General features: G+C 63.6%; 2 protein-coding genes across 2 annotated transcripts in view; one reads left to right on the forward strand and one right to left on the reverse strand.

Annotated features, from left to right (window-relative positions):
• Positions 1-52, forward strand: part of OLFM2 (olfactomedin 2) — a 5,874-nt gene extending 5,822 nt beyond the window's left edge. The window contains exon 3 of the mRNA XM_076360733.1: positions 41-52. Within this exon, the coding sequence (XP_076216848.1) occupies positions 41-52 (12 nt within the window). The remainder of the gene's footprint in view (positions 1-40) is intronic.
• A 2,639-nt stretch (positions 53-2,691) lies between these two features.
• Positions 2,692-14,172, reverse strand: NIBAN3 (niban apoptosis regulator 3). Its single transcript, XM_076360735.1, is given in 17 exon segments — positions 2,692-3,006; positions 3,008-3,081; positions 3,267-3,378; positions 3,996-4,067; positions 4,069-4,104; positions 4,322-4,438; positions 4,727-4,885; positions 5,276-5,463; positions 5,938-6,100; positions 6,609-6,713; positions 6,797-6,912; positions 7,189-7,338; positions 8,410-8,524; positions 10,425-10,556; positions 11,097-11,227; positions 12,104-12,288; positions 13,257-14,172. Coding segments are annotated over 17 exon segments (2,190 nt in total). The 5' UTR covers positions 13,277-14,172.
• Positions 14,173-14,183: the final 11 nt, after the last annotated feature.

Raw genomic sequence — 14,183 nt, forward strand, 5'->3', positions numbered from 1 at the left:
GGGACCCCCTCCCCTAAACTTGGGCGCCTACAACCCACAGGACCCCCCTTAGGCTGGGGACCCGCAGCCCGTAGATCACCACCGCCCCCCCCCCCCCTGCCAAACCAGGCACCCGCAGCCCACGGGAGACACCCCGAGGCCGCCCCCCCCCCCCCCCCCAACTCACCGCGGCTCCTCCATGGGCCGCCACTCCACGCGGTGGTAGAGCCCCCGCACCCGCACCAGCCACTCCCGCAGCAGCGCCGTCGTGTTGTCCACGCTGTGATCCACCGCCACCCTGCGCGGGGACCGGACACGCCGCCCCCCCCTCCCCGTCAGCCCCCAGCCCCGTCCCACCCGCATCCCCCCAGCCCCTCATCCCATCCCACCCGTGTCCCCCCCCCGCGTCCCCCCCAGCCCCGTCCCACCAGTGTCCCCCCCCAGCCCCGCACCCCGTCCCACCCGTGTCCCCCCAGCCCCTCATCCCATCCCACCCGTGTCCCTCCCCGCGTCCCCCCAGCCTCTCATCTCATCCCATCCCACCCGTGACCCCCAGCCCCGCACCCCGTCCCACCCGCATCCCCCCAGCCCCTCATCCCGTCCCCCCCGCGTTCCCCCCAGCCCCTCATCCCATCCCACCCGTGTCCCCCCCCGCGTCCCCCCCAGCCCCATCCCACCCGCGTCCCCCCAGCCCCTCATCCCATCCCACCCGTGTCCCCCCCCGCGTCCCCCCCAGCCCCATGCCCCGTCCCCACCCGTGTCCCCCCCCAGCCCCTCATCCCGTCCCACCCGTGTCCCCCCCCAGCCCCTCATCCCGTCCCACCCGTGTCCCCCTGCCAGCCCCACGTCCCGCCCCCCCCACCCCAGCCCGTTCCCCCTTCAGCCCCGCGTCCCCCCCCCCCCCGACCCGTGTCCCCCGCCGGCCCCGCGACCCCCCCCCCCCGGGCCCGTCCCCCCCGTGTCCCCTGTCCCCCCCCGGCCCCCCCCCACCAGAGCGCCGTCCGCTCCTTGGGGTGCCGCAGCCGCTCCAGCGCCCCCAGCGCGGCGGGCAGCGCGTGGGCCGCGTTCCGCGCCAGCAGCGCCACCGCCACCCGCGGCGGCCGCAGCCCCGACTCGGGGCTCCAGCGCTCCTCGGGGAAGTACCCGCCCGCCGGCCGCGGCCCCGGCCCCGGCCCCGGCCCCGGCCCCGCCGCCAGCGCCAGCAGCAGCAGCGGCCACGGCCGCCCCGCCGCCATCCTGGGCCGCCGGCGGCTCCGCCCCGCCGCCGCTCCGCCCCCCCGGCCGCAGCCCCGCCTCCCCCGCCGGCCACGCCCCCCCGGCCGCAGCCCCGCCCCCCCCGGCCGCAGCCCCGCCCCGGCGAGGCCGGCGCCCGCCGCCGCCGCCCGCTCCCTCTCCCCCGCCTCTGCCCCCCCAATCCCCCTCTCCCCACTGCCCCCTCTCCCCCTCCTCTGCCCCCCAATCCCCCTCTCCCCCCGCCCCACCTCCCTCTCCCCGCTCTCCTCTCCCCCTCCTCTGCCCCCCCAATCCCCCTCTCCCCACTGTCCTCTCCCCCTCTCCCCACTGCCCCCTCTCCCCCTCCTCTGCCCCCCCAATCCCCCTCTCCCCACTGCCCCCTCTCCCTATCTCCCCACTGCTCCCTCTCCCCCTCTGCCCCCCAATCTCCCTCTCCCCAATATCCCTCCCCAATCTCCCCCCTGCCCCATCTCCCTCTCCCCGCTCTCCTCTCCCCCCTCTCCCCCCATCTACCTCTCCCCAATCTCCCTCTCCCCCCACCCCATCTCCCCCTCCCCACTCTCCTCTCCCCCCCAATCTCCCTCTCCCCACTGCCCCATCTCCCTCCTCTCCCTCTCCCCACTCTCCTCTCCCCCCTCTCCCCCTCCTCTGCCCCCATCTCCCCCTCCCCACTCTCCTCTCCCCCCCAATCTCCCTCTCCCCACTCTCCTCTCCCCCCTCTCCCCCTCCTCTGCCCCCATCTCCCCCTCCCCACTCTCCTCTCCCCCCCAATCTCCCTCTCCCCACTGCCCCATCTCCTCTCCCCCCTCTCCCTAACCTCCCCCGCCCCATCTCCCCCTCCTCTGCCCCCTCTCCCCCACCTCCCTCTCCCCACTCTCCCCCCCCCCCCCAAAATCTCCCTCTCCCCCCTCTCCCCCCTCCCCCTGCCCCATGTGGAGCCCCGGCCCCCAGACTCGCTCCGGGCATCTGTCGGCCATCTCCAATGGCTCCGCTCTTCCCGGGAGGGCGCTGGGCACAGCCGCTCCCCACCGGCTTCGGATGCGCCCCCCACCCCGCCCGCCCAGGGTCCCCCCCCCCCGGGGGGCTGGCAGCCGGCACGGCAAGGCCGGGTCCTGAGCCGGGTCCTGAGCCCACCTCCCGGCAGGCGGGAGCAGCCCTCGCCGTAGAGGTCGCGGCCGCCGCGGCGCGGGGCCTCCGCCAGCGCCGGAACGGGGAGCAGGAGCAGCGCTGAACCCCAAATTTTACCCTCGACACGTCGCTGCCCCGTGTTCTTACCGTCGGAGTTTCACCTCCAGGCATTTTTACCCTCAAAACGCTGCTTTCAAGCATTTTACCTTCAAAGTTTCAGGTATTTTTACCCTCAGAACGCTACTTTCAAGTAAGGTAAAAGGCAAAACCCTTCCGAACTCTACTCTCAAGTACAATTTTCACGTGAAATTCTCAAAATCCGACTTCCCAAGCGAACCACGCGGACCCATCTCAGCCTGTTTTCACCCCGATTTCACGCTCGGCCTGACGGAAACCCATCGACCGTTTCAGAAAGGCGTGAAACACCGCCGCCGCCCGTCGCCCCTCGGATTTACGGGGGGGGGGGGGGGGGCCCAACCGGCGGCCGAGGCCCTCCCGCTCCCGCGTCGCCCTGCCCCGTGGAAGCCCCCCTACCCCCCCCCCCCCCGTCCAGTCCGGCGCGGTGGCGAACACGCGGCGGTGAACACGCAGCCCTCCCGTGACATCATCGCGCCTGTAAAATGAGACGATTCTTCCCAGCGGGAGGTTCGGAGGTTCCGGCCAGCGAAGGGGGAGGGAAAGAAAACTGGCAGGAGGAAACCAGTCGGGCCTCGGGACTCTGGAACCGACCGAGGGCAACATCTGGCAAGAAACTCGAATGTACAAACACGGAAATCGCCGTTTAACGGCTTAAAACCCACCCCCCCCCCCGTGAATCTCTGCCGCCTACGGAAAAAGCGGCAGCGACGACTCGGCGGCCAGTGAATATTTTGACGGGGGCTATTCCGGCCTGGCATTCCCCGGGGAACGCAGCCCCCCCCCCTCACCTTTGCCGACAGCCCGCAGCAGCACAGCCAGCACCGTTTCTTCGTAAATGTTTTCCAGGTTAACGATGCCGCTGAAGTCGGCGAACACGAAGCTCTCGTACTGCGGCAGCTCCTACCCGGGGGCAGAGCGGGGGCAGCGTCAGCGTTCGCGTTCCCAGCGAGCCGGGGGGCGGGGGGGGGGGGGGGGAAGAATTGACGGGAATTGGGCGAGGCTCCCCAAAAACGGGGCAGAGGGAGGGCAGAGGCTACGGCAGCGCCCCGGGATCCCAGAAGAGCCCGTTTTCCCCGTGGCGGAGCGCCCTTCACCTCCAAAACCACCCCGGGACTCGCTACGGGGCAGGGGGGAGTCGATCCGGCCAGAGTTCTGGCACAGCAAAGGGGAAGACGCTAAAAAAAAAAGGGAATAAAGTAAAAATAAAGGGGAACGTTCTGGGAAACAGCTAAAGGACGGTCACACCCGCGCCGGCACGAAACGGAACATGACTTCTGCCCGTTTGGAGGTTTTCGGGACGCCGACCAGGAGAAGGGCTGCGGTTTGGCAGCCGGCACCGGCGGCGCCTGAATTAAAAGCTCTCTTTCTGCGGAGAGACGGTTCCCGAGCGCCGGGACGCCGGCGAGAGGGGAAGGGCTACGCGGCGGGAAGGCGTTGCTTTTTCTTGCTGAATTAAAAACCCTGCTTGTTTGAGCCCGCTCCCCCGCCCCCCCAGCCTGCCGCAGGCTCGACCGTACCAGTTTACACCCGGACTCCAAATGCTTCAGCAGAAAAGGAAGAAAAATCCGGCCCAGCCACTCCTGAGCGAAACCGCTTCCGGACAGAGCTGCTGTCGTGGTCAAACTTCTGCAAGGGCATTCAAAAGAGGATCAAGTCCCTTTGCAACCACCTCACGCCTGCGGCGCGACGGCAACACAGACGCGGGGGAACAGCGGCCCAAGCGGGGCGATTCAACGGGGGGGGGGGGGGGACACGGACCCAAAAAACCCAACCGACCAAACCCCCAAACCGCACCCAAATCGAGCCACCGCCCGCACAAAAGGGAGAGCGACCCGCGCCTCACCTTCAGCACCCGCTCTTTGACTTTCCCCAGCGCTCGGGCGAGCTGGCGGCGGCCGGCCGCCGGGCCGAGGTGCCGCTGCGAGAGCTGCCAGAAGGTGTGGGTGGCGTTCTGCATCAGCTGCGAGACAAGGGAAAAAAAAAACCAACCCTGCTGAGCCGGCGCCGGGCACGCGGGAGCCAGGATCTTCCTCCACGTCTCGCCCCCGTTGACGAGCGCCTCCCTCCTTGGTTAGCCAACTTGTTGCGTTTTTAAACCAAGAAAACGTTTTCAGACCTTTGCTTTCCTGGCTTTTGGGTAGCCCGAGGAGAAATCGAGCACGAGAAGGGGAGCGAGCGAGCGGCCCAGGCGGGAGCCAGCCCGCAGCGTTGTGTCCCCCCCCCCCTGCCCCGCAGCGTCCCCACCTACTTGCTGCATGAGGTTCTGAGCGTCGAGGACCAGGCTCGTCACGCCGCGGAAGCCGAACCGCTCCTCGAGCCCTCGCAGGCTTTCTCGATACAGGTCGGCCTCCTCGTAGCACGGGTGCATGACTCCGGGCTGCCAGGACGCTCTCCCCAGCGTCAGAAGCTACGTCGGAGCAGCAGCGCGTCACTCGGGCGGTGCACGGCATCCCCCTTCCGTCGCAGTGTTTGCTCCCCGGCTCCGTATTCCCGCTCCCCCCGTTCTCTCCGTGTCCTCCCGGGAGTACGGACCGGCAGCGCGCGCTCAGGGAAAGGGCGTGAGCAAAAAGCGTCCCCCGTCCCCCCCCCCCCCCGACACCCTCCCCCCCAGCAGCCGAGAGACTCAACGCTTAATAAAGCTCAACCCCGCGAGAACCTTCCTGCCGGGATTCGACACCGATTCAAATGAGCTGCGGCACCGCCAACGCCGCCGCCGGCGGAATGGGTCCCGCACCCACGACGGCCGCGGTGGGGCTGGAGGAGAGCAGCCGCCTTTGCCGTCCCGTTCCCGCGTTACCTCTTCCCGCAGGACCGCGACGGGAGAGCTCCGGACGAGCCCGATCACCTCGTCGACCCTCTGGGCAAAGAGCGAGCGAACCGCCTCGACTCCCGAGCCGAGGGGACGCGCGAGTTCCTCCACCAGGCGCTCCAGGTGAGGCTCCACTCCCCAGCCGCAGCACGACTCCGCCGGGCTCTGCACCACGGCTGCCAAGACCGAAAGCTGCCGGTCGCCCGACAGACCGCGCCGCGCTTCCCACCGTGCCGCGCTTCCCGCCGCGCTTCCCACCGCGCCGCGCTTCCCACCACGCCGCGCTTCCCGCCGTGCCGCGCTTCCCGCCGTGCCGCGCTTCCCACCACGCCGCGCTTCCCGCCGCGCCGCGCTTCCCACCGCGCCGCGCTTCCCGCCGCGCCGACTCCACGGGGCACAGAATCGAGCCAGCGGGGCTCGGGGTCAGGTAGAAACACCACCCCAGACCTTCCACCCTCTTTATCGTACCCAAATTCGCCGCAGCGGTTGCTCTGCGGTCCCCAAAACAACGCTATCCGAGCCAGCGCTTCACAAACCACGGCCTGCGACTACGGGCGGACGAATTTCCCGGATTTGTCCAGTTTGGGGGTTTTTTTTTTTTTGAACCTGCTTTTTTTTTTTTCCCGCCTTCCACCCCCCGTTTGCCCAACCTTGGAGCTTGCTGGCTATCTGATCCTTCAGAGTCAGCATCTGATCCAGGTCGGGGCGAATTCTCTTCTCCAGCTCAAGCTGTAGTTTTTCCCTCTCCTCCCGAAAACCTTCAAATTCGCTGGAGATTTCGCCGAGGATCAGGGCGTAAACCTCCTGGAGAAACTGGGCGGCCGATAAGGAGCGGGTGAAGCAGAGAGCGAAGGAATAAAGGAGAGGTGAGAGGCAGGCGTTTTGGAAACATCACTGTCTGCCGCGGGAGACGCCAACTCCTGGGCAGTTACGGGGCTCACCGCTGAACAGACCCCCACCTCCCATCCGCGTCACGCTCCCGAAATTCTTCGGCTCACCCAGCTTCGCTCCGCCCGACCCAACCATCAGGCGATCACTTTGTCCCCCTCCGTCACAACCCTCCCCTCGCCGCCGGTACGCGGAACCGGCTCACGGGCCGCAACACTCCCCGTTTTTCACAGCTTGCTGCTAAAGACAGCCGCCTCCGCGGGCCACCGAACGGGGCCTTTTTGGTCAAATCGGGTCTTTATTCGATAAGTTTATACCCGATGCTCCGCTCTCCCTCCCAGCGCGCCGGCTGTCGCCGCGTCTGCCAGCGTCGGCACAGCCCTGACTTTCGGGTGCGAGCGATCCCCCCCCCCCCCCCCCCCGGGGCATTCACCTGCAGCCAGAGCTGCTGCCTCCTCCTTTCCGACCCTCTGATGCTCGGGAGCACCTGAGAGCGCAGCAGCGGCAGCAGATCCTCCATTAGCACGTTTCCGAGGATCTAAAACCCGAAAGGAGCGGCTGAAAGCACCTCAGAGCGACAGCCTTGCTGGAAACGCTCCAGTCTCCCAACTCTTTACCCACCTCAGGTTCCGGCCCCAGGAGAAGATCCCCCGCCCCGTAGCGGCCTCTCTCTTGCCTGTAGAACCGCACAGCCTCGAGGAACGCCTCCGCTTCCGGAGAATCCCTCCTCTGTAATTCTGAGGACAAAGGACGAGTTAGTCCCGGTGACGTTGCGTCGAGGACGCTCAGAGCGATTCCCACCAAACCACGCGGAACCGCGGGAAGGCAGCGGCTAAAAACTATCCCGAGCGAAGGCCGCGAGCGGCTCCCGCCGCCCCCCGCCCCAGGCATAGACGTAGCGAGACCCCGCTCGCCCTGCCCCGGCCCCGTGAAAAGATCCCGAGGGCGGAGAGCTCACGCTCCGGGATCTCGCCGCTTCGTTAGGCAGCGCCCGTCCGCTTCGGCAGCCTCACCCGTACCGCGGTAGCGAATGCCGTCCCGAAGAGCGGCCCTCCAGATCCGCCGCGATCCCGCCGAGTCTGCGCAGAAGCAGAAGTGCCTCCGGAAGGGATGGTAGAGGAAAAACAGAAACTCTCCCGGCGGGTCGGCGAAGGGGCTGCCACCTCGGGGGAGGAGAGGAGAGAGGAAGAAGCGCAACGTACGCTGGCGCGGCTACAATTTGCAATTAATTCTCTCTCTCGACGCCGGGCAGCTTCCCTAGCGGGAAGGCCGTCGTTCGTATTTTCATTCAGAAATACCGGCTTCCAGACAAAAGCAGGCGGCGTCCTTCGAGAGCGCTCCGAGGCCTGCGGCGTCGCGGCCGCTCGTTAGACAACGAGGGGGATCGCACCCCGCCAGACGTCGGCCCTCAAGCCGGGAACCGCCAACGGAACGGGATCGGCCGGCGCGGCCTTTGCCAAGGTGGGCGGCTTTTCTTTTTTTTAGCGTTATTAGACACAACAAATAAGGGGTTTTGGCGAACAGCAAGAAGCACTTGCAGGGGAGGAGCACGACTGTTTTGTTCCGAGAGCAAACCGGTAAAGCCTCGCTGCCTTTTTAGCCAGTATCTGCAGCAGCCTGGAAAGATCCCAGTTCCATTAAGTGTTTTATTTTAAACGGTGCCGTCCGTAATTTGAAAAAACAAACCCAACCCAACGCTAATTTACACGCGTTCACAACCAGATATAAGCCCTTTGCCAGCAGGCAGCTCTCCAATAAAAGCCAGAGGGCTGCAGACTGAAGAGCCGAACAGGGAAAACCACTTGAAATGAATTTCAGCCACTGGCGAAGTTTTCTCTGCAGCTGCTTCTGGTTTCGTGCCGCTTGGGTTTAAAATCGTAGCTTTCCAGCTGGCCGAGTAAAGCGGCGCAGGCGGCCGGCAGCTGCACAGCTCCCTGCCGGGGGAGAGGCCAGAGGATGCGGAGGAACGAGGGAAACAACGGATTTAGCTGCGCGAGAGCTCAAAAGCACCAAGTCCGGGGCGAGGCCGTAAGTTCAGCCCCCAGGGTTACGGCTCTGCCTACGCGCGAGGAAGTTTCTCGGGTGTCTTTTGGTGCGAGGTCTCTCGGGCCGGACACAGAACCCGCCTCGCGCGTCCGCCTCGTCCTCCTCTCACGCTCCGAGGCGCTGAACCGGGCTCTGCTCACACCTCAGCCACTACCTGTTTCTTAACCGCCGACGCGCCACGGAATTACCTGCGAGCCCTTGGCACAGACCGACGAGCGATGCGGCGTATTCACCGGGCGAAGACAGCAGCAGGTAGCCGGAGAGAGCGGTCGAGCCTCTGGGCTCGCAGCCTTTCCTCAGGGCCTGGAGAAGAAACCAAAGGGCGAGTCCTCAGCCGGGGTTTGCGGGCGGTAATTAATCGTTCACACCGACCGCGGAGCGGCCGGCGACAGCGAGCGGGTCCGTTTCTCATGGCTTCGCTTACGGCAGCTGCAGAATCATAGAATCATAGAAGGGTTTGGGTTGGAAGGGACCTCTGAAGGTCGTCTAGTCCAACCCCCCTGCCGTGGGCAGGGACATCTTCACCTCGATCGGGTCGCTCAGAGCCCCGTCCAGCCTGACCTGGAATGTTTCCAGGGATGGGGCATCCACCACCTCTCTGGGCAACCTGGGCCAGTGTTTCACTGGAAATTTCTTCCTTATATCTAGTCTAAATCTACCCCCCTTTAGTTTAGAATCATAGAATCATAGAATCATTAAGGTTGGAAGAGACCTCTAAGATCATCGAGTCCAACCGTCGACCCCACGCCACCATGCCCACTAAACCATGTCCCCAAGTGCCTCATCTACACGTCTTTTAAATACTTCCAGGGACGGTGACTCAACCCCTTCCCTGGGCAGCCTGTTCCAATGTTTCACCACTCTTTCAGTAAAGACATTTTTCCTCACGTCCAATCTAAACCTCCCCTGGCACAACTTGAGGCCGTTTCTTCTCGTCCTATCGCTTGTTCCTTGGGAGAAGAGACCGACCCCACCTCGCTACAACCTCCTTTCAGGTGGTTGTAGAGAGCGATGAGGTCTCCCCTCAGCCTCCTCTTCTCCAGGCTGAACAACCCCAGTTCCCTCAGCCGCTCCTCATCAGACTTGTTCTCCAGACCCCTCACCAGCCTCGTTGCCCTTCTCTGGACACGCTCCAGCACCTCGACGTCCTTCTTGGAGCGAGGGGCCCGAGCCATTAAAGCCGTTCCCCCTTGTCCTGTCGCAACGGGCCCTGCTAAAAAGTCTGCCGCCGCCTTTTTTCTAAGCCCCCTTTCAGTACTGATCGGCGGCAAGCAGGTCTCCCCGAAGCCGCCTCTTCTCCAGGCTGAACGACCCCAACTCTCTCAGCCGATTCTGTGCTTCTGTGATACCAGCAGGGCTGACTGCGGCAAGGCCAGTTTAAAAATACAACAGGAAGCTCGTTCTTCCCCTTCCCCCGACCCAAAAGCCCACGCTGCTTCGCGCCGATCTTTCTTTTGACAGCGACAAACTCGGAGCCCGGCGCGCGGCCGGATTTGCGAGGTCTTCCCACGTGTTTGGTTTTTTTTTTCCTTAGAAAACTTCACGCAGTAACGAAAGCCGGTCCTTGAAATACAGACGTACAACAACCCAGCTTTCGCCATACGGCACCGACTGCCGTCAAATCACGGCTCTTAAACCTGGAGGTCTCGAGAAAACTTCTGGCTTTTGGGTCTCGACTGTCGGCGCACCAGCTGGGAAGACACCGCTGCACGCGAGCCTCGTTCTTCACCCTCATCTCCCGTCTCCTTGGAAATCGGGGGTAGCGGGCCTACGGTCTGTGCCAGCAGGACCATTCTTACGCTCTTCAAAGATGTACAGGACAAAAACCACCGGATTGCTGATTCGGCTCGTTATTCGATACCGTCAAATTACGGCCGTTAAACCGACCGAACTCGGTACCTCTTTCGCGCGGCTGAGCAGCGACCATTAAAACAACAAAGGAATCCAACGCAACGCAGTAAACCGGGGCGAATTTTAAGGAAGCGGGATGTATTTGTGCAGGGATCCTCCGTGCGCGGAGAACCGTTGTTCAGCCGTGCGGGTGGGAAGCGGCCGGCTTTTACAGGAGCGTGCCGGCAGCGGCATCTGCACAGCCCCGCGCCCACCTTTGGCTCTGCCTGCAGGGGACGAGGTTTGAGGTTTCATGAGGTTTGACCGCAGAAAATCCTCCCTCGTACCGCCCCTGCAGCAGGAGCACGTTTACCTCTTCGCTTTCGAACCACCGCAGGGTAAAATCTCCGAGCAGAACGAAGTAATTCTCCTGCCAGCTGCAGGAATCGCCGTCGTACCGGGAGAGCAATCCGTCGTGCAGGGCGGCGTCGGGCGGCCCCCGGAGCTGAGGACACACGAGAGAAGAACCAGAAAACCTCAGCGAAGGTGCAAAGCGTCAGCGCTGCGGGGAGACAGACCCACCGCCCGGCGCGGACCCAGGGCGGGAGCCGGCCCGGCCGAGACCTTTCGCTGCCAGCGCGGTAGAAATAATAGCGAGAGGCAGGCGGCCACGGACATCGAGCGGTGACGAAAAGCAAAGAGAGCGCCTAAAAAAACCGCGTCGTCGCTCTCCATGGTAAACGGCGGCGACGCCGTCAGGGCTTTGGCGTTGATTTGTGAGCTAGATCCTCGGCCGTCGATCCCGCCTTGTCATCTCTCTTAAGATATGCTCCTAAACGCTTACTTCTAAAGCCGCGAAAGAAAGGTAAAGTTTTCCCTAGCGGCGGGTCACTGTTCTGCGTAACGGTACTTAATTACGCGAAGCTGCCAAGAGACGGGGAACGGCCGCCGTGTCTTCCCGTCCGCGGGAGGACGGACACCTCCGGGACAAGACCGACCTCAGCAGGTTAAGCGTTCCCCGGGGGAGGTTGCAGCGGGTTTTTACCTCGCTCGGCAGGAGCTGCAGGGCCGGTTTCCCTCGGGGGTCCAGCTCCCCCGAGAGCCGTCTCAGAAGGGCAGTCGCCAGCTGCCTCCGGTAATAGGGCACGAAGTTCTTCATCGTGGCGTCTGCGCGCCCTGCGGGCAGAGGGAGAACAGAGCCGGTTTCGGGGGGCACCCTCCTCCCGCGGGAGGCCGCTCGCTGGGTTTAATTAGCATTCTTTCTCTCCTCTAAGAGCTGCGGAAGCCGAGCGCCGAGGCACGAAGCAACCTCTCCGTCCCTCGAGAAATAAAGGGCTACGGCTCTTTATTCCTTGCACTCGTCGCTGGACCCCGCTCCCAAACGGCGGGTGCTTTATCACCCCCGGGAGCGCGGTCAGCGTAGCACGGGAAGGCGTCCGGTCAAAAAAGGGACCTGAGACATCTCGGAGGGTCTAATCAAAACGAAAAAAGACTTTTTAAGTGCCACCGCTCCTCCAAACGCTTCTTCCGCCGGCTGGAAAGAGGGAGCCGAGGGAGCAAATTCACCGCCGGCAGTTACTGAAATGTCACGCCCCGTAAGCTTGAAAAAATCGGACAATAAAGCCGCAGTCCGAAGCTCCAGAGGCGTCTTACGGCACAGAGAAACGCCCGGCTCAAGACACAGGAGCCGGGGGAGGGGGCAGCGAGCTGGCAGCCCGAGGACGAGGCGTTTCCCAACCCTCTCTCCGAGGGCCATCCCAAGAGGAAGGCGCCAGAGAAGAGGGTTTGGAGACTCGTTTCACGCGCTCGGTCTTTTTTTTTTCGGTCCGACTAACGCCTTAAAACCAAGGGCTAAACCAGCTTTCACGCCTCGCAAAGCCCAAACGTGAGCTCGGCGAGCACCGAGCCAAGGCTGGCAGCCTTGCGGCGCGGAAGGAGGGCCGACACCACCCAGGGAGCCTGCCGCAACTCGCTGCCGACAGGATTTATATCCCCCCCGCCAAAAAAAAATAATAATAAAAAGCAACGGAGAGGGTCAGGGTCGTTTCTTACCTCGCAGGTACCTGCGCTGCCGCCCGCTCAGAGGGCTCGAACACCCTCCTCCCATCTTCGGCCTCAGCGCGCTCGCTGCCGGCCGGGCTCCGAGGCCGGGGGCGGAGGGGGGACGTGCCGCATGCCGGCTTCCAGCTTCTCCGCCCGGCAGCGCTTTTCTGTCTCGCTCCCCTCCGGGTCGTCGGCTGGTAAATATTCAAATAAAGCTTCGTATCGACACCCCTGCCCCCCCCTCCCCGCTCACAAAACAAAGCCTTAAAGGGGCAGCGGCACCTCCGCCGCTTCCCCCCGCTTCCTACCGCTTTCACCCCAAGTTTCGTGCGCTAAAACGGCACCAATCCGGTTTCCGATTTATTTTTGAGACCGGGCGAATTCGGGCTCGGCCGCAGCCCAGCCCGGGGGGTCCTGCTTTCGCAGCGGGACGGCGCTGGCTCAGACTCTTCGCTCGCCGGCACGTGTTATTTCCACTGCCGGTCGCCGTTAATTAACACGGCGCTATTCAAGACGAGGCTGCGCGCGCTGGAGTTTGGATTTAGGGAGCTAAAGCGGTTCAGGCTGTAAATTCACGCGATGCCACGAAAAGGCACGGCCGGATTTATCCAAATTCGCTCTCGGTGCTCCGCGTTCCGCCCCCCCGTCCCCCCTCTCCGCTACCGCCCGCAGGAGGTACCCCACCACCGAGCGAAGCGGGCGAGGAATTCAGGACTGAGCGGGACGCGGCGAGGGGATTTTTCCGAGTCATTTCCAGATTTGAGAGCGCATCACGGAAGCGGCCCCGCTCGCTGCCGTCGCCAGCACCTGCTCTCGCTTCCCTCACCGAGCCGAACCGAAATCTGCCGCTTTCACCCGTTACGCAACCGGTGGTTTTCGATACCCTTCACGCCCCACGGGACGCGGGGAAACAGGAAACTCCGAGCAGAAATAGCCGGCGCTTGCGTCAGCCCTCCAGCTGGTCAAAAAGCCCAAATGCTTTTAAGACGAGGAAATCAACGGGGGACGGTTTAGAAAAAGCCACAAAGCTGGACGGAAAAAGGTTTTGGAATCGCTAAGAGGGGTAACACGGGGCCGCGGCGCGAGAGAAGCAGGTTCCTACAGACACGGCGCCCCGGGCCGGACGCGTGAAAATTTAACCACCGCGCGTTTTTGGACTCACCTTTGCCAAAACCACCTCATGAAAACTGGCGTCGTTCGTCGGGTCCGAGAAGGGGGAACTGGGGTATTTCGAATATTATTTTAAATTTGCCCTAGATTCGGAGTTTCGAAGCCTCGTCCGCGTGCGCCTGCTTTGCCGGTTTACGCCACGTTTTCAAGACGCGGAGCTCGGCCATCGGGCAGCCGCAAACGCCGCGTTCGTATTTAACTCACAAATCCTGACGCTTTCCGTCCGGATCTCCTTAAAAGTGGTTTCAGAGATACCGAAGAACAGCCGCTAACCGGGCCGGCTTCACAGCTCCCACCAGAATCTAGACATACCCCCAGGAAGGCGACGCCGGGGACGACTGCGGACAGCAGGGACAAACCAGGACCCCCGGGTACTTCGCTGACGCAGGCCGAATCGCTCGTACTCCGGCAGCCGTCGACTCGGCGGCTCTGAAAGACGCCGTCGAGAGGGACGGCTGCGCCCCGCGCCGCAGGCTTCAGGGCTTTTACGCTGCCAGTCCCATCCGGCCTCTGCGCAAGGTATCTGTAAAAAAATCCACATCCAGCCCAGGCCAACTCAATTCTTGGGGTTCCCCGCCCCGGATCTGGCACGGAAGCGCCGCGCTCCCTAGAGAATAAAAGTCGTCGGCCTTTTCTGACCCGGCTTCTTCGCCCGTCGGCAGAGGAAGGCCGTTCCTGCCGCAGCGACAGGCTGTCGGACACCGCGTGATCTCAAAGCGTTCTTCGCTGCCGAGAGGTAAAACCTCACCGCTACGCACGCGGGTACGTGGAAAAAACAGGTAGGAAGGAGCCGCCGACACCAAGTTTCAGGCAAGAACCAAAGCACAGTTAGAGTCAAGATTAACAAAGACAAATCCAACCCACCGGGCGAGGGCAACCGAGCGTTGCTCTACGGCCAGAGCTGCTCCAGACAAGCGCC

Source organism: Aptenodytes patagonicus, chromosome 30 (assembly GCF_965638725.1).
Source record: "Aptenodytes patagonicus chromosome 30, bAptPat1.pri.cur, whole genome shotgun sequence".
Lineage (NCBI taxonomy): Eukaryota > Metazoa > Chordata > Aves > Sphenisciformes > Spheniscidae > Aptenodytes > Aptenodytes patagonicus.